The sequence below is a fragment of the Dendrobates tinctorius genome, unplaced genomic scaffold (assembly GCF_039654945.1).
Source record: "Dendrobates tinctorius isolate UK_male_01 unplaced genomic scaffold, ASM3965494v1 ptg000158l, whole genome shotgun sequence".
NCBI lineage: Eukaryota > Metazoa > Chordata > Amphibia > Anura > Dendrobatidae > Dendrobates > Dendrobates tinctorius.
The window spans coordinates 12683278-12707586 of record NW_027361825.1 but is presented as its reverse complement, the minus strand read 5'-3'; the positions used below and the strand labels follow the sequence as shown (position 1 = coordinate 12707586).

The following is a 24309-nucleotide window of genomic DNA, read 5'->3' as shown; positions in this document are numbered from 1 at the left end:
ACTTTGTGTGATTATTTCATTAAAAGAATTTTTAATTAATGTGTGTGTGTGTGTGTGTGTCTTTTTTAACCCTTTACTACTATAGGATTAATAATGTATAGGTGTCTTATTGACACCTCTCCATTATTAACCCGGCTTAATGTCACCTTCCAATAGCAAGGTGACATTAACTCATTATTAACCCATGAGCCACCGCTAAAGGCAATGGGAATAGAGAGGCTAAGTGCCAGAAAAAAAAAATGTCCTGAAAAAATGATTTTTAGCCCACAATTTTTTATTTTCACAAGGGTAACAGGATAAATTGGACCACAAAAGTTGTAGTCCAGTTTGTCCTGAGTACGCTGGTACCCCATATGTGGGGGGGGACCAGTGTTTTGGCACACGTCGGGGCTCGGAAGGGAAGTAGTGACGTTTTGAAATGCCGACTTGATGGAATAGTCTGCGGGCGTCATGTTACGTTTGCAGAGCTCCTGATGTTCCTAAACAGTGGAAACCCCCCACAAATGACCCCATTTTGAAAGCTAGACTGCCCAAGGAACTTATCTAGATGTGTGGTGAGCACTTTGAAGCCCCAAGTGCTTCACAGAAGTTTACAACGCCGTGAACATAAAAAAATCAATTTTTTTCCACAAAAAAAATGATTTTTTAGCCCCCAAGTTTTTATTTTCCCAAGGGTAACAGGCGAAATTAGACCCCCAAACTTGTTGTGCAATTTTTCCTGAGTACGCTGATACCCCATATGTGGGGGGAAACCAATCTTTGGGCACACGTCAGGGCTCGGAATGAAGGGAGCACTGTTTGACTTTTAGAACGCAAAATTGGCTGGAATAAATGGTGGTGCCATGTCGCGTTTGGAGACCCCGAGATGTGCCTAAACAGTTGAAACCCCTCACATCTAGCTCCAACCCTAACCCCAACACACCCCTAACCCTAATCCCAACCCTAACCCCAACCAGAAGGCTAACCCTAATTCCAACCCCAACCCACCCCTAACCCTAATCTTAACCCTAATTCCAACCCTAACCCTAATTCCAACCCTAACCACAACCCTAATTCCAACACACCCCTAACCCTAATCCCAACTCTAACCCCAACCACAAGCCTAACCCTAATCTCAACCCCAACCCTCCCCTAACCCCAACCCCAACTCACCCCTAACCCTAATCTTAACCCTAATTCCAACCCTAACCCAAATTACAACCTTAACCCTAACCCCAACCCTAACTTCAACCCTAACGCTAATTCCAACCCTAACCCTATTTCCAACCCTAACCCTAATTCTAACCCTAATGGAAAAATAACAATATTTTCTTTATTTTATTATTTGTCCCTACCTATGGGGGTGATAAATGGGGGGTTAATTTACATTTTTTTATTTTGATCACTTTATCACAGTGATCAAATTGAATGAATGAATGAATCTGCAGCGCGACGGGCGCACTGCGCATGCGCCTGCCATTTTCCAAGATGGCGGGGCCCATGATCCGGGACGGCGAGACAACGGAACAGCCAGAGGGACATAGGAGGTACCAGTACCTCCTGGGGGGTGAGGGGGGGATCGGAAGGTGGGGGGGAGCGGAGGGAAGGGGGAAGGGAGCAGATGTTAACTGCGGCGGCAGATTGCCGTCAGTCGTGGGGGGGTCTGATCGGTGTCTCCAGCCATGACAGATGCTATTGCAGAATCGGCCATGGCTGGATTGTAATATTTCACCAAATTTCATTGGTGAAATATTACAATCACTCTGATTGGCTGTTTCACTTTTAACAGCCAATCAGAGTGATCGTAGCCATGGGAGGGCTAAGCCACCCTCCCTGGGGTTAAGCACAAAGGGTCCTGTGCCTGCGGGTCGGGTGACCTTTCAGTGACCCCGGTCACCCGACCCGCAGGAACGCGATCCCCACATGACACGGCATATATTTGTCACAGGTTGGATTGGCACCGACTTTCATGACGCATACGCTGTGTCAAAAGTCAGAAAGGGTTAAAGAAATGGCTAAGGGTAAGTGCACACGTTGCGGATTGTGCTGCGTATTTTTCCGCGCGGAAAAATCCGCAGCATGTGCACAGCGTTTTTTGTTTTTCATCGGACGATATGGTAATATTTATGGACAAGGTTAAAGGAACTTTACCATAGGTCATATCCACTATAGATACATTTAGCAAATATTACAGACTCTACATAAATTGGGATAAGTCAGCACTAATGCCTCTCCAACATTCATCAGGGGTCCATTTGAAGTGGCTATCCCCACTCCCAACTGTCTCAGTTTAAATACCTGGGCATTATTAGGCCTCTTTCACACATCAGGTTTTCGCCGTCAGGCGCGATCCGGCGCTTTTGACAGAAACCGGATCCAGCGAAATGCAATGCCGGATCCGGTTTCCCCCCAATGACTTGCATTTGCGCCGGATCGCGCCGGATGGCCATGCGTTTCATCCGGTTTTCGCCGGATCCGGCAATGTGTCGCGATCCGGCGTCTGGAAAAAACGGCTACTGTAACGTTTTTTGTCTCCGGCGAAAAAGCCGGACACGCCGGATCCGGCGCGTCCGGCTTTTTCACACAATGAAAGCCTATGAGCGCCGCAATGCGCCTGATCCGGCGAAAGCCGGATCCGGTGGCCGGATCCGGTTTTTTTGGTCTGAGCATGCTCAGTAGCTCTGCCCACTACAACCTGTCAAAGAAGGGCTGTAGGAACATGCTATATATAGTTTTCCAGTAGCCAATCCCGTTCGGAAGGCCACAAGGGTCAATTTTAAAAATCGGATCCGGCGTAATCCGTCGAAAAACGGATAGAAAAACGGATGAACCGGATGAGACAGATCCGGTTTTGTCTGTCAAGAACAAGACGGATCCGGCAGAAAACCGGATCCGGCACATCAGGTTTTACAAAACATTTGCCGGATCCGGCATTCCGGCACGACGCCGGATCGCGCCTGACGCCGAAAACCTGATGTGTGAAAGTAGCCTTATACAGAAAGATAGCAGAAAGAGGTTCCCTTCTAACATCTCCCGGCTGCTTGACCACGATAAACTTAAATTCACACAATGGAGACATTACCACTTTCAGTACTTGAAGGATAAATCTAGTTAAAATGATTCTACTCCCTAAATTTAGCCAAATATTTCAACACAGTGGGGTACCCATTCCTAAGGGCACCGTTACATTTTAGCGATGCACCAGCGATCCCGACAACGATATGGATCGCTGGTGCATCGCTAAGTGGTTGCTAGTGAGCTGCCACACAGGTAGATCTCACCAGCGACATAGCAGCGGTCGGGGGTCGCTACTTACCTGTCAGACGCGGCGATCTTGACGTCCTCCCGCTCGCGTCCACGCGTCGCTCGTCGGCGCCACAGGAAGCCCAGCAGGAAGCGCCCAACGAGAAATGGTCCAGGACGTTCTCGCGCGACCAGCAATGAGCAGCGGGGGAGCCGGTCGGAGGTAGGTATCACATGTAGCGATATCGCTAGCAATATCGCTGCTACGTCACAAAATCGGTCAGGTTACAGCGATATTGCTAGCGATATCGCTATGTGTAACGGGGGCTTAAGTCCTTCTTTTCAACTCTTAGCTCATTAATCACTGGATTTATCTGGAGAAACTCTAGGCCTAAACTTAAACTGTATACCCTACAAAGGCCCAAAAAGCAGGGCGGGAGGGCGCTACCAGACTTCTTTTTACGCTATCTAGCAGGGCAGCTTAGGGCAATTGACTCATGGATGCCAGATACTCCCCTAAGAGTGCCGTCACACTAAACGATGCACCAGCGATCCCGACAACAATACAACCTTGTAAGGATCGCTGGTGCCTTGCCACATGATCGCTGGTGAGCTGTCAAACAGGCAGACTCACCAGCAATCAGGACCAGCGAGGACACTGGTATCCAAGGTGAATATCGGGTAACTAATTGAGCCCGTCACTTAGTTACCCGCTGTGTACCTTAGATACCAGCTCCCAGCGTCTGCTTACAGTGCTGGAATCTCGCTGATCGTTGGTCTCCCGCTGCCACACGCAGCGATGCGCGCTGGCCAGCGGGAGACCAACAATCAAAAAATGGCCCAGGACACTCCTGCACGATCAGCGATACCGGGCGGGGGGGCCAGTCGCTGATGCATGTCACACACAGCGATATCGCTGGCGAGATTGCTGTTGCATCACAAAATCAGCGATCTCGCTGTGTGTGACGGGGCCTTAACTCAGAGGATCACTTGGCACAAGCGGATGAACTGTTTTTTGGGAATTTCAGGAGAAAGATAAACCAAACATTTCTAGGATATGATCTCTCCTTTAGCTTGCCCGCACAATCTGGAGACAAGCTAAAAGAGTAGTTGATTTCACTAAGGTTGTGGCAGAAATGCCACTCTGACACAACACATACTTCACTTCTCTACAAGAACATCCCTCCTCTGCTTTCTGGAACTCCAGAAATGTATTCAAAGTAAAAGTCTTATATAATCAAAATATTCTAATGTCTTTTGAACAGATACAGACTCAGTACGCAGTCCCAAGAGCTCAATTCTTCAGGTACCTACAACTTAGGTCAGCGATCCAATCCTACATAGGTACAGGCACGCAGATATCTTCTCTCCCGCTGATTGGCATTCTTAAATCACAGGGACCACAAGGTCTTATGTCCACGCTATACACCTATCTACTGTCAGCAAACATGGACGCTACTCCTTTGGCGGTTAGGGGAAAATGGCAGCTCTTAATTCCTAAAATTCAGGAGGAGATGCTGGAGTCCTCAATCAAGAATCAGCTAACAACAAAATGACCCAATTATATATAATCCATCAAGTATAGCTTACACCATCTAAATTAGCAAAAATAGGTCATTCTCAGACCTCGGAATGCCCGAGGTGTCATGAGTTGGAGGCCGACTTCAAACACATAATGTGAAGGTGTCCAGTAATACATTCAAAAAGAGAAAAAAAGCCAGCTCACCTGAAGGCATGTGTAGTGGATAGCCCGGACCACGTGCAGTCTTCACGCAGTAACCAGGGAAAAAGAAAAAAGGTCCAGCTTTGCAAATTCAAGTCCAATTTATTGTTAAAAACAAGTCCAAAACAGAGCAAAAAATGGTGTGTTCACATGAGTAACAAGTAGTAGATTACGCGTTTCGAACAATAGCTTGTTCTTTCTCAAAACCTTTGAGAAAGAACAAGCTATTGTTCGAAACGCGTAATCTACTACTTGTTACTCATGTGAACACACCATTTTTTGCTCTGTTTTGGACTTGTTTTTAACAATAAATTGGACTTGAATTTGCAAAGCTGGACCTTTTTTCTTTTTCCTTGTCCAGTAATACATACATTCTGGCAGGAGGTTACCACCTTCTTGTCATCCCTAATAGCAATACCAATTCCTCTGGATCCCTTGATGTGCCTGTTTGGGGTTGTGGAAGAAGATAATTGGGACCATTGTATTAAAATATTTAAGCGATGGATGGGTAGTTTACACCCAGCACTGAGATCCTGGGTAGAACTTGTCAATTCAGTGATTCCATATGAAAACATGGTCTATCAAAATAGAGGGTGCCCTGGGAAATTCGATAAAATATGGGACTTCTGGAACTCAACACCCGTCGCTATCTAACAAGTCCCTAAGAATATTGACGTGGGGGTGTGCCTAAACCATATTTACAGGTGCCTCGGTTTTTCCAGCAGAAATGTTAATTTTTAGTTATTGTTATGTAAATAGTTATTGGGTATCCATCTCCAAGTTTCGAGGTCGAAGTTATATGAGATCCAGTAAATGTATACTGAGATAACAAGTTAGAATGTGTGGTTAGATGTATGTGAAATATACCATATAACCACAGTGTAACATTGCTGGAGGGGTTAATGACCAGACATGGGAATGACCACTACTAATTCATACATTGAATTGAATATAGAATATCATGCCTATATTTGATCACAAATGGACTTAAGTCCAAAGAAAAAGAAGGGCAACTCAGTACTAAAGCATACAACAGAGACACAATTGAGTTCAAAAACACCCAATAAATAAGAACTACATTATTCAATATAAAGTACACACAGAATAGTATCTTGTGCAGAAAATATAAGTATTTTATTAGATTATTAGGTCATTAAAATATCAGTAATTACAAAATATGAGTCAGTACATTGGTGAAAGACAACATGGCCAGAACACTCGGTATAGTTACGGTGATCAGGTGAATAAGGGCTAACAAAAGGAAATTATAGGGGAGATGGGTATCCCCAAGTCCTAAATTGGGCACATAGTCAAAAGCTATGTATCAATATGGATGCATGTGATGCCCTGACTGGGGTAAGTACTAAAGTGTACTATTACACGGCTCAGTAGCCAACCCATCAGTCCCATAGTAAATTCCTGAGCTCCTAAAAATTCAACCATCAATACAAGTCATAAAAGGATTTTTTCTTACCCATAATGGTAATACCGGGGGTCCCGCCACCGCCCCTACGCGTTTCGCACACAACGGGCTTCCTCGGGGGGCCATATGGCTAATAGTCAGGCTGAGGGATTTTTTATAATGAACCTAAAGTGAGTGCCTGTTCAATTTTAGTGCGCGCGGCCATTTTGGACGCCGGCGCATGCGCAGTGGATCCTTCAGTCCCGTCGCGTCACTTCCGGCCATCCCGGAAGTCGGCGCACGTCAGAGCTCACATGGTAACCATGGGAACCCGACGCAGCTCCGCCACCGTTAGGATGCCTTATGCAACGCGACAGGCGCGTCCACCACGCAGGCGCAGACCAATGCCTGCCATCTGCTGCTCACAGCACTAAACATATATCAAGTACGCAACCATCATTCTTTCAGGTGCCAGTGCAAATAACAGGAATTGGCAGCAATGTACAATAGATCATATACAACCAGAGGGCAAAAATATATAAAATTTAAATTCCATAAAGGTGCCTTGCAAAGCGCGGCAGATACATCCACCGCGCAGGCACAGACCATTGCCTGCCGTTTACTGTTCTAAGTATATATCAAATGCATAATAATAATTCAAGTACAAATAACAATGAACAGAGTACGGCAGCAATATACAGTAGGTTATGAGACAAAGGTTCTTATGTACATACAGAAATATATAAGATATACGCGCAAAATAGTAACAGCAACAAACAAGGATCATTGACGTCAGAAACGATGATCTTCCTCTTTTTCCAACGAGATGGATATCAAACTTCAGCATTTAGCAGTATAAATATAATTGCAGACATCAAGGTAGTAGATTCACATTTACCAAAAACTGATAAGATAAAAGAAGAAAAACAATTAAAAAAACACCCTGAACCAATTAAAATAGAAAAACCAAGGAATTATAATACTGATCAGAGAAATGGTGAAAAAGTTAACTTTTCATTAAGGCCATGTGGGGTCATTGTACCAAGCAGAACAATCCATCGACATTCCAACTGCGCAAGTTTTTTCTTCATATCTCCACCCCTGATGCCACAGTGGACTTTGTCTATCCCCTGTACTTTTAAACCCGATGGATTTGAGTCATGATGTAATTTAACCCCTTCCTGACATGAGACGTACTATCCCGTCCACGGTACCCGGGCCCGTATGACCGGGGACGGGATAGTACGTCTACAGCGATCAGCGGCGCCCACGTGGTGAGCGCCGCTGATCGCGGCTGGGTGTCAGCTGATTATCACAGCTGACACCCGGCACAATGTGTCAGGGGCGGTCACGGACCGCCCCCAACACGTTAACCCCTTGCACACCGCGATCAAACGCGATCGCGGTGTACCGGGAGTTAAAGGGAAGCATCGGCAGGGAGGGGGCTCCCTCCGTGCTTCCCTGAGCCCCCCACGGCAGCGCAATGTGCAGCGCTGCTGCGGGGGGCTCCTTTCCTCCAGGCCCCCGAATCCAAGATGGCGACGGGGGCCTTCGGGGGCCTGGGGAAGCTGGCTTCCTCAGTGCCTGCAAAGCGCAGGCATGAGGAAGCCTTGTGCACTGCCTGTGACAGATTGCTGATCTGTCACAGTGATCTGTGATGTGACAGATCAGCGATCTGTCACAGGACAGTGATGTCCCACCTGGGACTATGTAATAAAGTAAAAAAAAAATTAAAAAAAAGTGTAAAAATAAATTTAAAAAAATCGCCAAATAAATTAGTAAAAAAAAAAAAAAATATTCCCCAATAAATTCATTTTTTGAAAATAATAAAAAAAAAAACAATAAAAGTACACATATTAGGTATCACCGCGTCCGTAACGACCTGCCCTATAAAACTGTCCCATTAGTTAACCCCTTTAGCGAACCCCTTAAAAAATAAAAATAAAAAACGAAGCAAAAAATAATGATTTATTATCATACCGCCAAACAAAAAGTGCAATAACGCGCGATCAAAAAGACGCATATAAATATCCATGGTACCGCTGAAAACGTCATCTTGTCCCGCAAAAAACAAGCTGCCACACAGCATCATCAGCGAAAAAATAAAAAAGTTATAACTCGCAGAATAAAGCGATGCAAAAATAATTATTTTTTATATAAAATAGTTTTCATTGCATAAAACCGACAAAAACATAAAAAAACGACCTAAATGAGGTATCGCTGTAACCGTACTGACCCGAAGAATAAAACCGCTTTATCAATTTTACCGCACGCGGAACGGTGTAAACGCACCCCCCCCCCAAAAGAAATTCATGAAACGCTGGTTTTTGTTCATTCTGCGTCCCAAAAATCGGAATAAAAAGCGATCAAAAAATTTCACGTGCCCGAAAATGGTACCAATAAAAACGTCAACTCGTCCCGCAAAAAATAAGACCTCACATGACTCGGTGGGTCAAAATAAGGAAAAATTATAGCTCTCAATATGTGGTGATGCAAAAACTATTTTTACAATAAAAAGCGTCTTTTAGCGTGCGACAGCCGCCAAACATAAAAACCGCCATAAATAGTAAATCAAACCCCCCGTTATCACCCCCTTAGTTAGGGAAAAATAATAAAATTAAAAAATGTATTTATTTCCATTTTTCCATTAGGGTTAGGGCTAGGGTTAGGGCTAGGGGTGTGTTGGGGTAGGGTTGGGGTAGGGTTAGGGCTAGGGTTAGGGCTAGGGTTAGGGCTAGGGCTAGGGTTAGGGCTAGGGTTAGGGCTAGGGTTAGGGCTAGGGTTAGGGGCGTGTTGGGGTTCGGGTTGGAGTTAGAATTGGGGGTTTCCACTGTTTGGGCACATCAGGGGCTCTCCAAATGCAACATGGCGTCTGATCTCAATTCCAGCCAATTCTGAGTTGAAAAAGTCAAATGGTGCTCCTTCCCTTCCAAGCTCTGCTATGCGCCCAAACAGTGTTTTACCCCCACATGTAGGGTAGCAGCCTACTCAGGACAAATTGCAAAACAATTTTTGGGGTCCAATTTCTCCTGTTACCCTTAAGAAAATAAAAAATTGGGGGCAAAAATATCATTTTTGTGGAAAAAAATGATTTTTTTATTTTCACATCCGAGTGTTATAAACTTCTGTGAAGCACTTGGGGGTTCAAAGTGCTCACCACACATCTAGATAAGTTCCGTGGGGGGTCTAGTGTCCAAAATGGGGTCACTTGTGGGGAGTTTCAATAGTTTAGGTACATCAGGGGCTCTCCAAACGCACATGACACCCGCAGACCATTCCATCAAAGTCTGCATTCCAAAACGTCACTGCTTCCCTTCCGAGCCCCGACGTGTGTCCATACAGTAGTTTTCTCCCACATATGGGGTGTCAGCGTACTCAGGACAAATTGGACAACAACTTTTGGGGTCCAATTTCTCCTGGTACCCTTGGGAAAATAAAAAAATGGTGACTAAAAGATCATGTTTGTGGAAAAAATACGAATTTTTTATTTTCACGCCCGGGCGTTGTAAACTTCTGTGAAGCACTGGGGGGGGTCAAAGTGCTCACCACACATCTAGATAAGTTCCTTGGGGGGTCTAGTTTACAAAATGGTGTCATTTGTGGGGGGTTTCCACTGTTTAGGTACATTAGGGGCTCTCCAAAGGCAACATGACACCCGCAGACCATTCCATCAAAGTCTGCATTCCAAAACGTCACTACTTCCCTTCCGAGCCCCGACGTGTGCCCATACAGTAGTTTTCTCCCACATATGGGGTGTCAGCGTACTCAGGACAAATTGGACAACAACTTTTGGGGTCCAATTTATCCTGGTACCCTTGGGAAAATAAAAAAATGGTGACTAAAAGATCATGTTTGTGGAAAAAATACGAATTTTTTATTTTCACGCCCGGGCGTTGTAAACTTCTGTGAAGCACTGGGGGGGTCAAAGTGCTCACCACACATCTAGATAAGTTCCTTGGGGGGTCTAGTTTACAAAATGGTGTCATTTGTGGGGGGTTTCCACTGTTTAGGTACATTAGGGGCTCTCCAAAGGCAACATGACACCCGCAGACCATTCCATCAAAGTCTGCATTCCAAAACGTCACTACTTCCCTTCCGAGCCCCGACGTGTGCCCATACAGTAGTTTTCTCCCACATATGGGGTGTCAGCGTACTCAGGACAAATTGGACAACAACTTTTGGGGTCCAATTTCTCCTGGTACCCTTGGGAAAATAAAAAAATGGTGACTAAAAGATCATGTTTGTGGAAAAAATACGAATTTTTTATTTTCACGCCCGGGCGTTGTAAACTTCTGTGAAGCACTGGGGGGGTCAAAGTGCTCACCACACATCTAGATAAGTTCCTTGGGGGGTCTAGTTTCCAAAATGGTGTCATTTGTGGGGGGGTTCCACTGTTTTGGTACATCAGGAGTTTTCCAAACGCGACATGGTGTCCGATCTCAATTCCAGCCAAAAACGTCAAATGGCGCTGCTTCCCTTCCGAGCTCTGCCATGCGCCCAAATAGTGGTTTACCCCCACATGTGGGGTATCAGCGTACTCAGGACAAATTGCACAATAACTTTTAGGGTCCTGTTACCCTTGGAAAAATAAGAATTGAGGGTGAAAAGATCATTTTTGTTGAAAAAATATGATTTTTTAATTGTATGGCTTTATGTTATAAACTTCTGTGAAGCCCATGGGGGTTCAAAGTTCTCACCACACATCTAGATAAGTTCCTTAGGGGGTCTATTTTCCAAAATGGTGTCATTTGTGGGGGGTTTCCACTGTTTTGGTACATCAGGGGTTTTCCAAACGCGACATGGTGTCCGATCTCAATTCCAGCCAAAAACGTCAAATGGCGCTGCTTCCCTTCCGAGCTCTGCCATGCGCCCAAATAGTGGTTTACCCCCACATGTGGGGTATCAGCGTACTTAGGACAAATTGCACAATAACTTTTAGGGTCCTGCTACCCTTGGGAAAATAAAAATTGGGGTGAAAAGATCATTTTTGTGGAAAAAATATGATTTTTTAATTGTACCGCTGTACGTTATAAACTTCTGTAAAGCCCTTGTGGGTTCAAAGTTCTCACCACATATCTAGATAAGTTCCTTGGGGGGTCTAGTTTCCAAAATGGGGTCACTTGTAGGGGGTTTCCACTGTTTAGGTACATCAGGGACTCTCCAAACGTGACATGGCGTCCAATCTGAATTCCAGCCAATTTTGCATTGAAAAAGTCAAACGGCGCTCCTTCCATTCTGAGCTCTGCCATGCGCCGAAACAGTCGTTCCCCCCCACATATCAGGTATCTGCGTACTCAGGACAAATTGCACAATAACTTTTGCAGTTCAATTTCTCCTGTTACCCTTGGTAAAATAAAAAAAATTGAACCTGAAGTATTTTTTTTATGAAAAAAAGTTAGATGTTCATTTTTTTTTAAATATTCAAAAAAATTCCTGTGACGCACCTAAAGGGTTAATAAACTTCTTGAATGTGGTTTTGAGCACCTTAAGGGGTGCAGTTTTTAGAATGGTGTCACTTTTGGGTATTTTCTATCATATAGACCCCTCAAAGTGGCTTCAAATGTGATGTGGTCCTAAAAATAAAATGGTGTTGTAAAAATGAGAAATCGCTGGTCAACTTTTAACCCTTATAACTTCCTAACAAAAAAAAATTTTGGTTCCAAAATTGTGCTGATGTAAAGTAAACATGTGGGAAATGTTAGTTATCAAGTTTTTTGTGTGCCGTATCTCTGTGATTTAAGGGCATAAAAATTCAAAGTTGGAAAATTGCGAAATTTTCAAAATTTTCGCCAAATTTCCGTTTTTCTCACAAATAAACGCAAGTTATTTGAATGAAATTTTACCACTATCATGAAGTACAATATGTCACGAGAAAACAATGTCAGAATCACCGGGATCCATGGAAGCGTTCGAGAGTTATGACCTCATAAAGGTACAGTGGTCAGAATTGTAAAAATTGGCCCGGTCATGAACGTGCAAACCACCCTTGGGGGTGAAGGGGTTAAAGTGCTTCGGTATGGTTTTAAGAATGGAGGGATCAGTAATATCTCTAGAGGCCAGGATGTCCCTGACATGCTCTCGGGTTCTGAGGTAATTAATTTATCTAATCATATTCTTACCCATGCTCAGGCAGAGGTTTTGAGTATGGGTTTGACTTTTGTTCCCACTAACTCTTTCGATTTCTTCTCAGCGATGAAGGACTTACAACTGTTTTTGAGGAAAGTGGTCCTGCGTAAACTTCACCATAAACCTGAGGGGTCTATGGATTTATCTACCACTCAGGAGCAGGAGGCCTTGGTCGCTTTGGAGGAACTCGAAACGGGAGCAACTTCCTCCAATAAAGGTACTTTTCCTGCATCCATCTTACCTAGGTCAGCCACGTTCCCCTCCTTCTCCATCTATCCACAAATTGAAATCTTTAATAAATTAGTTTTGGAGGACTTCAAAAACCTCTCAAGGAGTAGGAGTCGCTGCAATCTCACTAGGGCACAGAATGATGCCATTAGGGAATTGCGCAGTCTTGTGGATGTGGTTATTAAGCCAGCGGATAAGGGGGGGAACGTGGTTATTTGGCCGGTGGGGATGTATGAGAAGGAGGCTTTACGGCAGTTGAGAGATCGAGAGGCATACCTTCAGCTGCATAGTAACCCTATGGGGAAATTTTGGGGTGATCTATTTAAGATCTTGGATGGTGCCTTAACCTCGGGCACGATTCCACAAAAGGTGTTCGATGGTTTAATGGTGAAGGACCCGGTAATTCCCACCTTTTACTTGCTACCAAAGGTGCATAAGGATCCGTTGTCTCCCCTGGGGCGTCCGATTGTCTCTGGCATCGGGGGGCTGTGTGACCCCGTGTGCAAGTTTATTGACTATTACTTGCAGTCACTGGTCGAGTCCCTGCCCTCCCATGTCAGAGACACTACGGACGTCCTGGGGAAGATAGACGTACTATGCATTGATTCAGACATGCATCTGGCTACTATTGATGTTGAATCACTCTACACGAGCATCCGCCATGTAGATGGTTTGCTGGCCGTGGAGTACTTATTGGGCATGAGCAATTATGATCCTGCTCTTCGCTCGCTGATCCTGGAGCTTTTAGATTTCATTTTGACACATAATTTCTTTACCTTTAAGGATAAATTTTATTTACAGCAACGCGGCACTGCGATGGGTGCGGCCTGTGCGCCGTCATACGCTAATCTCTTTTTGGGATATTGGGAGCGTGATATTTTCGGTGGCGGCGCTCAGGCCGCATCCCAGGCGCAGTGCTGGTATAGATTTATCGATGACTTTTTTTGATTTGGCAGGGTACCGAGGCTGACTTTCGGGGCTTCATCCAGGAGCTGAATCAGAACCCATATAACATCAAATTGACATATAAGATTGATGCAAGAGTCATTGACTTCCTGGATGTGAAGATTATGGTCGATGGGGAAGGGAAAATTCAAACCGATATCTTTCGTAAAGAAACTGCAGTTAACTCCTTGCTGCATGCTACATCTGCCCATACCCCATCGACCATACGAGCTATACCAACAGGACAATTTTTACGTATGAGACGGGTTTGCTCTTCGGATGAGGCCTTCGAGGGTCAGTCTCGGGACCTAAGCTCCAGGTTCCGCGAGCGCGGATATAGCAATAGATGTATCAAGAGAGGCTATCGCCGTGCCCGGGGCACTCCACGTAGCCAGCTCTTATGTGGTACTAAACGCAACACTGGTGGGGAACAGCCGTTGCGATATATTACAACTTTCAATAATCAATGGTCTGAGATGCGTTTGATCCTCCAAAAACATTGGCCGGTGCTTAAGACAGATGCAATTCTGAGTGAGATCTTACCTGATCATCCGTTGATGACAGCGAGAAGGGGGAAAAATTTGCGTGATCTTTTAGTTAAAAGTCACTATGTGGCACCTGTCCCTAAAATATTTGGCATACAAGGACAGCGTTTGGGATGCTACCCCTGCGGTTCGTGCCGTGCGTGTAGCAATATAATACGGGCTACGTCTTTCTTATCCTCTGATGGCAAAAAGGAATATCGTATCTTAACCTACATTTCTTGCAATACGCGGTATGTTGTATATTATGCGACATGCCCTTGCAATCTGATATATGTGGGTCTGACGTCGCGAGAATTGCGCGTCAGAACCCGAGAGCATGTCAGGGACATCCTGGCCTCTAGAGATATTACTGATCCCTCCATTCTTAAAACCATACCGAAGCACTTTAAATTACATCATGACTCAAATCCATCGGGTTTAAAAGTACAGGGGATAGACAAAGTCCACTGTGGAATCAGGGGTGGAGATATGAAGAAAAAACTTGCGTAGTTGGAATGTCGATGGATTGTTCTGCTTGGTACAATGACCCCACATGGCCTTAATGAAAAGTTAACTTTTTCACCATTTCTCTGATCAATATTATAATTCCTTGGTTTTTCTATTTTAATTGGTTCAGGGTGTTTTTTTAATTGTTTCTTCTTTTATCTTATCAGTTTTTGGTAAATGTGAATCTACTACCTTGATGTCTGCAATTATACTGCTAAATGCTAAAGTTTGATATCCATCTCGTTGGAAAAAGAGGAAGATCATCGTTTCTGACGTCAATGATCCTTGTTTGTTGCTGTTACTATTTTGCGCGTATATCTTATATATTTCTGTATGTACATAAGAACCTTTGTCTCATAACCTACTGTATATTGCTGCCGTACTCTGTTCATTGTTATTTGTACTTGAATTATTATTATGCATTTGATATATACTTAGAACAGTAAACGGCAGGCAATGGTCTGTGCCTGCGCGGTGGATGTATCTGCCGCGCTTTGCAAGGCACCTTTATGGAATTTAAATTTTATATATTTTTGCCCTCTGGTTGTATATGATCTATTGTACATTGCTGCCAATTCCTGTTATTTGCACTGGCACCTGAAAGAATGATGGTTGCGTACTTGATATATGTTTAGTGCTGTGAGCAGCAGATGGCAAGCATTGGTCTGCGCCTGCGTGGTGGACGCGCCTGTCGCGTTGCATAAGGCATCCTAACGGTGGCGGCGCTGCGTCGGGTTCCCATGGTTACCATGTGAGCTCTGACGTGCGCCGACTTCCGGGATGGCCGGAAGTGACGCGACGGGACTGAAGGATCCACTGCGCATGCGCCGGCGTCCAAAATGGCCGCGCGCACTAAAATTGAACTGGCACTCACTTTAGGTTCATTATAAAAGATCCCTCAGCCTGACTATTAGCCATACGGCCCCCCGAGGAAGCCCGTTGTGTGCGAAACGTGTAGGGGCGGTGGCGGGACCCCCGGTATTACCATTATGGGTAAGAAAAAATCCTTTTATGACTTGTATTGATGGTTGAATTTTTAGGAGCTCAGGAATTTACTATGGGACTTATGGGTTGGCTACTGAGCCGTGTAATAGTACACTTTAGTACTTACCCCAGTCAGGGCATCACATGCATCCATATTGATACATAGCTTTTGACTATGTGCCCAATTTAGGACTTGGGGATACCCATCTCCCCTATAATTTCCTTTTGTTAGCCCTTATTCACCTGATCACCGTAACTATACCGAGTGTTCTGGCCATGTTGTCTTTCACCAATGTACTGACTCATATTTTGTAATTACTGATATTTTAATGACCTAATAATCTAATAAAATACTTATATTTTCTGCACAAGATACTATTCTGTGTGTACTTTATATTGAATAATGTAGTTCTTATTTATTGGGCATTTTTGAACTCAATTGTGTCTCTGTTGTATAATTCATACATTGTTGCTTTTAATTTTGTAAATCAGTGTAATAACAAAGTGAACTCCTGTTTATGGACATGGGAAATGTGTTTGCTCTTATGTATATTTTCAATAAACAAAGTTAAATAAATATAGGCTGAATGTGATCTCTGTGTATCTCTCCCTGTAATATAGGCTAAATGTAATCTCTGTGTGTCTCTCCCAGTAATATAGGCTGAATGTGATCTCTGTGCATTTCTCCCAGTAATATAGGCTGGATGTGATTTCTGTGTGTTTCGCTGATTAATATAGGCTGGATTTAATTTCTGTGTGCTTCTCACAGTAATATAGTCTTGATGTGATATCTATTTGTTTCTTCCAGTAATGTAGGCTTAATCTGAGCTGTGTGCATCTCTCCCAGTAATATAGGCTAGATGCGATCTCTGTATGTCTCTCCCAGTATTATAGGCTGGATGTGATCTCCATGTGTTTTGCCAAGCAACAGAGGCTGGCTGTGATCTCTGTGTGTTTCTCCCAGTGATATAGGCTTAATGTGATCTCTTTGTGTCTCCACCTCTGTGTGTTTCTCCCAAAATTACAGGCTCTATGTGAAGGATACATGTTTTTCCAAGTAATATAGGCTAGACGTGATCTCTCTGTGATTCTCCCAAAAATAAAGGCTGGATGTGATCTCTGTGTGTCTCTCCCAGTAATATAGGCTGGATGTGATCTGTGGGTGTCTCTCCCAGTAATATAGACTGGATGTGATTTCTGTGGGTCTCTCCGAGTAATATAGCTGGATGTGATCTCTGTGAGTCTCTTCCAGTAATATAGGCTGGATGTGATCTGTGTGTCTCTCCCAGTAATATAGACTGGATGTGATTTCTGTGGGTCTCTCCGAGTAATATAGGCTGGATGTGATCTCTGTGTGTAACAAGGATGCTTCTTTTCTTTACATGTGCTTTTCTTAACTATATTTTTTCTCTGCCCTCCCTGAGACTGCAGGTGCTTTAACCCCTGGCCATATTATGGAGATCTGTTTACAACCCTTTTCCTGCAACTATCTCTAAAACTGCTAGAAGCGACAGCAATCGTAAATGATCGAGAGCTTGGACAAATTTGTATCAGTTTTGCATCACTCTCAGCTAGATAAAGATATATTATTATTATGCCAAATAATTCCAAAATGTTAGATATTGTTTTACCCTTGACCCTCCTTTCCCTCTTTTATAAATGTTGATTAGATATCTGACCTCTTATCTCACAATGGAGATCCCCCAGGACATTATCCAGTTCTTTGGTCCGGGCACTTCTGTAGTGGAGTCGATCATTTGACAGAAACTGGTCAAGACAAAGCGATATTACAGATTATTGGGATGTGAATACAAGTCTACCACTGCTATAATGTACTCCTGTAATATAGATGAATCACTGAACATAGCGCCCTATTTTGCTAGTTTTGGTTTACATGGCATTCTAGTTCATTATTTGTGAAGGAGACCTTAAAGGGTTATTCCTGTCTCTACAAATGGATATTGTCAGTTGATAGAGCTTAGGGAAAAAACAAGCACTTTTGCAATTTATTGTTTATTAAGATTTGAGATATTAACACTTTTCTTTGGTTTACAGCTCGTTGCCTAGGAGACCGACCATCGCTGCTGTGAAGCTTGTAAACAATGCACTCCAGCTATCCTTGCCAGTTTCAAAGCAATACTTACAAGCTCAATAGAAAAGAGCCCTATGCATGTTTGGCCTCCGCTGCTAAACTGATGTGGTGGTCGGTCTTCTAGGCAACCAGCTGTAAACAAAAGAAAAGTGTTAATATCTCAAGAACGGCTGAAAATATTAACAAACAATACATTGCAAAAGTGCTTATCTTTATGAGCACTATTCAATAATTCCCATTTATGAAGTTGGGAATAACCATTCTATGGGATTGTCAGGACTTTCCTGAGAATAGGTTTCCAATATAATATGAGTGGGGTCTGATACCTGGCACTGGTCAGCTATCAGACACCCACTGATCTGTGAAATAGATTAGTAAATGTCCCAGTACCAGTGTTGTTACACCACTGTACGGATCACATAAATTGCAACCAATATAGGTATATAGCTGCATTTACACATACATAGAAGCGCTCGCAGTAAACTATGTATATTAAAAAATTACCTTTTCACAAATGACTGCATAATGGGTTAAAATATACAAGAAAGAATACAAATAACTGTGACTACACCTTTATATAACACAGGAGGAACCAGAAATGTAAGTACCGTAGGTATATTTATTCTGGCCAGCAGAGGGCAGCATCCTGATAAGGATGAATGTATACGGCACGCAGCATTTATGTCTATACTATTACACTGCGAGGCTCATTATTTAATCAACATAAATGATTAAAAAAGGAAAAATTAACAAACATCTCACCATGAAATCCAGACCGTCGATCTCGAAGTGGCTTTTTTCCTGCATTTCCGGGAGGCGCTGGAAGGATAGCAGGAATCCAATCTGAAGGTGATAAAAGGCCATAAATTAATGTTATACTCTGTAATGCAATCTTATCAATTCCTTACTGTATTCAAAATCATTGCTAGCTGTCATTCCCTAGTAATGCCTACATGCAGAGGACCATGTGGGGCCTGGGAAGAGAAAAAGATAGGAAAGAAGACAGAGGAGCGGCCGGAGGAGAATAGGGGAAGTATGGGGTGGGCCGAGCTGAAGTGAATAAAAGATTTTTATTTAACTATTTCCTGAAGTTTTGATTTATGTTAAATTTATTTGATGCAAATCAGATTTTCCGGACGAATCTCCCGAACTCAAATTTGGGGAGATTTGCTTATTTTCAGTAGTAACCTTTTACTTCAAGATGAAATGTGGTCCCGGGTGGGTTCACAGATGCACGGGACAGTTTGGGGAGCCATGTGTCTGTGTGTCCCTGACCTGGGCCACCACTACTCTGTGCTGCCATTTTCTTCCCAGTGAATTTACGCCTGAGTCGCGGGCGCCCAGATGTCATCTGTCTTATTGCATGTAGGTTTTCCTCACCAGCGGGATGTAGAGCACGCAGCAGGATGGTATCTGAACGTCCAAGGTCTCCAATTCCTTATGGGCCACGTCTGTTAGGAAGTCCGGCAGCCCCTGCATCCGGCGTTTCTCTGGCACAGGTGAACATAAAGGTGTAAGTGTAAAACCGTCACTTAAATTTATTGACATTTGTTTCTAGCCCATAGCTGTCGGGTCATGTTGGGAATTGTAGTTTCCTAACAGGTCTATATAACCACAGTACGTGCCTATGATAACACTAAGAGTCCCAGAGCAGATAACATATCCAGAACACACAATAAGTCCAAAGCGCCCCCTAGTGGTGACGTTGATTTTTTTAGATTTTAACTCCTTCCTGCTGTAGACACTTTGTTATTTCCTCTCCTTTTTTATCTTCCATAGACGTAGCCGTATAAAGAATTATATTTTTTTTGTGGGACGAATTGTAGTTTTGATTGCCAAAATTCATTTTACCATACGTTGTACTGAAGAAAAATAGGGAAAGAAATTAAGAAATTCCAAGTGGAATTCAACCAGTGTTTTTTTTGTTTGTTTTTTTTTGTGTGTGTTGGGGGGGGGGTTATGGCATTCACTATAGGGTAAAATGGACTTGGCACTATGATTCTGTAGGTTGGTACGATTACTGCGTGAAAAATAATTCAGAAATTTCTTACAAAAAGAAAAATTGGTTTGTGTTGAAGATAAAGGCTGGGGTCACACTGCGTTATGGCAGTCCGTTAACCCTGCCATAGACCCCCATTGTGTGGCGCATCGCGACGTATGCTGTAAAGCGGCATGCGTTCGCGATGTGCCGTCATTCACTGACGGAGCCTCGGACGCGGGCTGCAGCGTCTGAGGCTCCGTCACCGCTAGAGCTGATGAATCATCAGCGCTAGCGGTATAGCATAACACATATCGCGTTATGCTATAGCGTTAACGCAGCCCGTCAACGCTATGCGTTGAACGGGCTGTTCACAATGTGAACCTGGCCTAACGTTTTTATTTTTCTATTGAAAAATAATGCTGCTGTCGCATACTGAGCTCCACATCTGACATAGGGTTCCCTATTTTGTCCTATGTCAGAACGGGGTTAATATTGATGACTATTGCTTAAGAGGAGACATCAATATCGTGTTTGTGAAGCTCCAAAGGCCTGCGAGCCCAGTGATCGGGGAATTAACATGGTCGTGGTGCTGCAAAAGGCGCACAGCTCTGTACAAAAGGGTGAACATTTCCTTTAAATTTGTATTTTGACGGTCTCAGAAATGTGACTTACTTTCATCTATGGTTGGATCTACTTGTGGCTTGACACAAAATCGCTTTTCCCTTACGCTCTCTTCAAAATCCACCTGTGCAAAGGAACACAAATCTAAACATGGGCTCAGTGATATCTTAAAAGTGCTCAAGAAAAATGGGGACATCTCATATAAGTTCTTAAATTCTGTGCAGATTCATTGTCTTAATATCGCTTTATGCTGATACAGAGCTCCAAAGCCTCAGCATAGACAGATTTATAGTGTACCTGCACTTTTAGGTAACTTTTACCATTGATCCTGCATTTTTCACCAGTTTTCTCCTTTGCGGACTCTCTCTCTAATATTCAGTTCTCTCTGAGCTAGTGGGTGGACGATAGCTGCTACTATGTCTCCCACACAAATCACACACACAGATATGAAGGATTCCTGCTCTCCTGTCGCTGTGTAGCACATATTCAGAAAACATTATACAGCAATACTGAGCTGTGTATCTGTGAATCCAGCACTTATATCACATAAAACACTGTCTAGAAAGCAGAACAGAGGACATCATACAGCAGTACCGAAGAGTGTAGCTATGAATCCAACTGTGGGGTGAGATAATTCATTAACAAGAAATCACCATGATAGACAATATACTACAACACTAAGCAGTGTAGCTGTGAATCCAGCTCTGGAGTGAGATAAAACACTTATAAGAAAGCAGCATTAAGGATATTATACTATAATACTGAGCACTGAAGCTGGATATGCAGCACCGGAGTGAAATAATACAGTTACTGGACCTTAGCATGAATGACATTATACTACAGCATTGTGGCTGTGAATCCAACACTGGGGTGAGATAATAAACTTTCAGTAAAACAGCATAAACGGGCATTATACTAGAGTAACGAGCAGTGTAGCTTTTAATCAAGCTCTGGGTTAGATAAACACATACTAGAACTCAGCAGCACTGCCTTAGTGTGTCTCTGCCTCTATAGGTCACTCTGCGCCTTCCTATTGCTTCCCTTCCCCTCTCCATAGCCTGTAATAGGCAGTTGTAATGTGATCCCCCCGGGAGCTTAGTTATTTTTATTTTGACCAAAACGGTTTACAGCAATTTTTTTTGAGTGAATGATGAGACTATGAGGTAGGGAGAAGAGGAAATGTGCATCATAAATGGTGAAAGACGCAGATTTCTCTAATAAGATATATCACAAAGTTTCTCATGTTTACTTGTACTATTGATTTATGCAAAGTTTGTTAAAATGACAGAATCCATTGAAAATAAATCTATTTTGGCTACTTGCAGCCACTGCATCCAGTCTTATTATTGAGCTCATTGTATAAGTTTTTATTTAATGTATTAGCTCCCCCTAGTGGTGGCTGCTGGTAGCCAGATTATTACATTATACATCTGCATCCATGGAGGAAAATATGGATCTAAGTGAATAGGATCATTCTCATATCTGTGTATAGATAAAATAAGGAACAGGAGGGTTTATATGTAGATAAAGAATGCTAAGAAAGTCTCAGGATACTAACTACTTTACTGATGATGCTGGCGATGTAGTGCAGATCACTGCTGAAAGCAGAAGCGAGGCGGCTGAACAGAGTCACAGACTGGGGCAACGAGCGGCAGATTTCTCCTAGGCAAACAGCGTTGTACACAGTCTGCAGGAACCAAATTTTGGATGGAGAGAAGTAAGGGATATTCACTCCCAGGCTAAACATATAGGCCCAAGCAATGGAGAGGAAAGTACCTTGTACAGGGACTGCCAGTCGGTCACCTTGGTGTTACAGAGGGTCATGCGTTTTAGTATCAGCTGGTGAAAGAAAAGCAAAGCGGTGTATTAGTCACAGTATAAAATGGAAATGGCTGAAACAGCCTCATAAAAGTGAATGGATCAGTGGTCGACCATGCCCAGCCTTGCTCCAATCACATAGAAGATCGCAGTGGTCCAGCATGCCCACCCTCGCTCCAATCACATAGGAGATCGCAGAGGTCGGGCATGCCCACCCTGGCTCCTATCACATAGGAGATCGCAGAGGTCAGGCATGCCCACCCTCGCTCCAATCACATAGGAGATCGCAGTGGTCAAGCATACCCACCTTCAATCACACAGGAGATCACAGTGTCGAGCATACCCACCCTCACTCCAATCGCATAGGAGACCGCAGTGGTTGAGCATACCCACCCTCACTCCAATCGCATAGGAGACCGCAGTGGTCGAGCATACCCACCTTCGCTCCAATCACCCAGGAGATTGCAGTGGTCATGCCCAGTCTCGCTCCAATCACATAGGAGATTGCAGTGGTCAAGCATTCCCACACTCACTCCAATTGCACAGGAAATCGCAGTGGTCGAGCATGCCCGCCATTGCTCCAATCACATCGGAAATCGCAGAATCGGTGGGGTCATATATCCAGTGGATAGGGACCCCCTTTAAATCCTTACAACCAGCTGAAGTTATAAATAATTTACAGATGCCCCCAGGGGCCCTTTTGAACTGTGAGAAATCATGAGTTAATAAAGGGGCCCTCGAGATCTCTTGGTCAGTATTGAGGGAGGTTTTAAAGAGCGCCTCTTGCTCTGGAGGACCCGTCCTTTCCTGCGTAAAGCAGGTAAAAGGATGCAGTAACACAGAGGCAGGGTTAACAAAGATATGGTTTAATTAACACGAGGGGTTCTCGCAGGGAGCCAACAAGGGGTTAAACAGATTTTTAAGCTACATAACACGAAGAACGGTATAACTCAGGGCCAAAGTCTACGCATTAGCTGCTTCACTTATCGTGAGTTTGTTGCTGTTCACTCCTCCAGAAACGGAAGTTGAGAGCCGACCAGTACTGAGACCTTCAGGCTTCCCCGCTCAGCGGATCTGTGCGCACTCTTCTGGCGGCATCAGGCAGTCACCGGTCTTACCCGTTGAACCCCTAGTCCATCACGCTGCCCTGCAACGGGAGACCTTTACCACAATCTCCCGCTCGGCGTTCTCGTTAGTCGGGAGTTCTGCACAACACTCCACCGTTCAACGTGCTCTGCAGTCTGGAGTCCGGTACTAAACTCTCCCGGTGGGTGTACGCTGCCCTTGTTCTCTCTCAATAGCATGCGGTCTAACTCTCTCCGCAGCGTGTAGCAGGTCCCTGCTCTCTTTGCTCTCCGGTGGGAACTCTCTGCCTCTTCCTGCACTAAACCCTCTCTCTTCCCCTCGCTTACCACGACACTTCTCTCTGGGTCATGGGTTCTTTCCATCTGCCCCTTTCCTTCCCCCCTGCATTACTGGACGCGGCCTCAGCAATTCCGGACCCGGTGTCTCATTGGTACCCACAGCCTGGCCTTGTTCCTTACATCCTGCATCACACAGACTACCCATTGATCTTAATGGACATTCTGTAACACTTAGTCTTCCCTGTGGTGGCGCTGTAGGGAACTTGAACACTTACTGCTATGTTTCCCCCACTGATCGCTGGGATGTTCGAGCAGAGTCAATCTGTTTATGGAGGAGACCACTTTCTCATTGTTATGTTCAGCCTAGTATAGAAACTTTGGACCTACCCAGGGAGGGATAAATGAAGGTCGTACTCACGGGGATGTTTTTAATGTTCCTGAGGCAGCCCTGAATGTTGCTGGTAATTTCCTGGTTGTGGGGCGCCATGAAAAACTCAATCACATCAAGGCGAGACGTCAGCTCCTCCTGGCTCCGTGTCGGCCTCATGAACCACAATCTGATGAGGAGGGAAAGTAGCAATCACTGACAGCGAATTTTACAGACTGGAGAAAACGCATCGGTTGCAAAATGGTGCAAAATTACATAAAGTTTATCAAAACTGCCTGTGAAATATATCTGGCATAACTCTCTAGGCACATTTCTTTTCCTTATACCACCTCCGTCCCTGCCACGTGTACAGGTTCTTTTCCCCAGGCCCCTGCGTCTCATTAC

General features: G+C 44.1%; 1 protein-coding gene across 1 annotated transcript in view; it reads right to left on the bottom strand.

Annotated features, from left to right (window-relative positions):
- The window catches only part of MSH5 (mutS homolog 5), a 56461-nt gene that overhangs the window by 13217 nt on the left and 18935 nt on the right, over positions 1-24309 (bottom strand). The window contains exons 10-16 of the mRNA XM_073548981.1: positions 23956-24094; positions 22132-22194; positions 21914-22042; positions 20407-20479; positions 19134-19243; positions 18516-18596; positions 17341-17428 (exon numbers count right to left, since the gene is read on the bottom strand). Coding sequence (XP_073405082.1) covers positions 17341-17428; positions 18516-18596; positions 19134-19243; positions 20407-20479; positions 21914-22042; positions 22132-22194; positions 23956-24094 — 683 coding nt within the window. The remainder of the gene's footprint in view (positions 1-17340; positions 17429-18515; positions 18597-19133; positions 19244-20406; positions 20480-21913; positions 22043-22131; positions 22195-23955; positions 24095-24309) is intronic.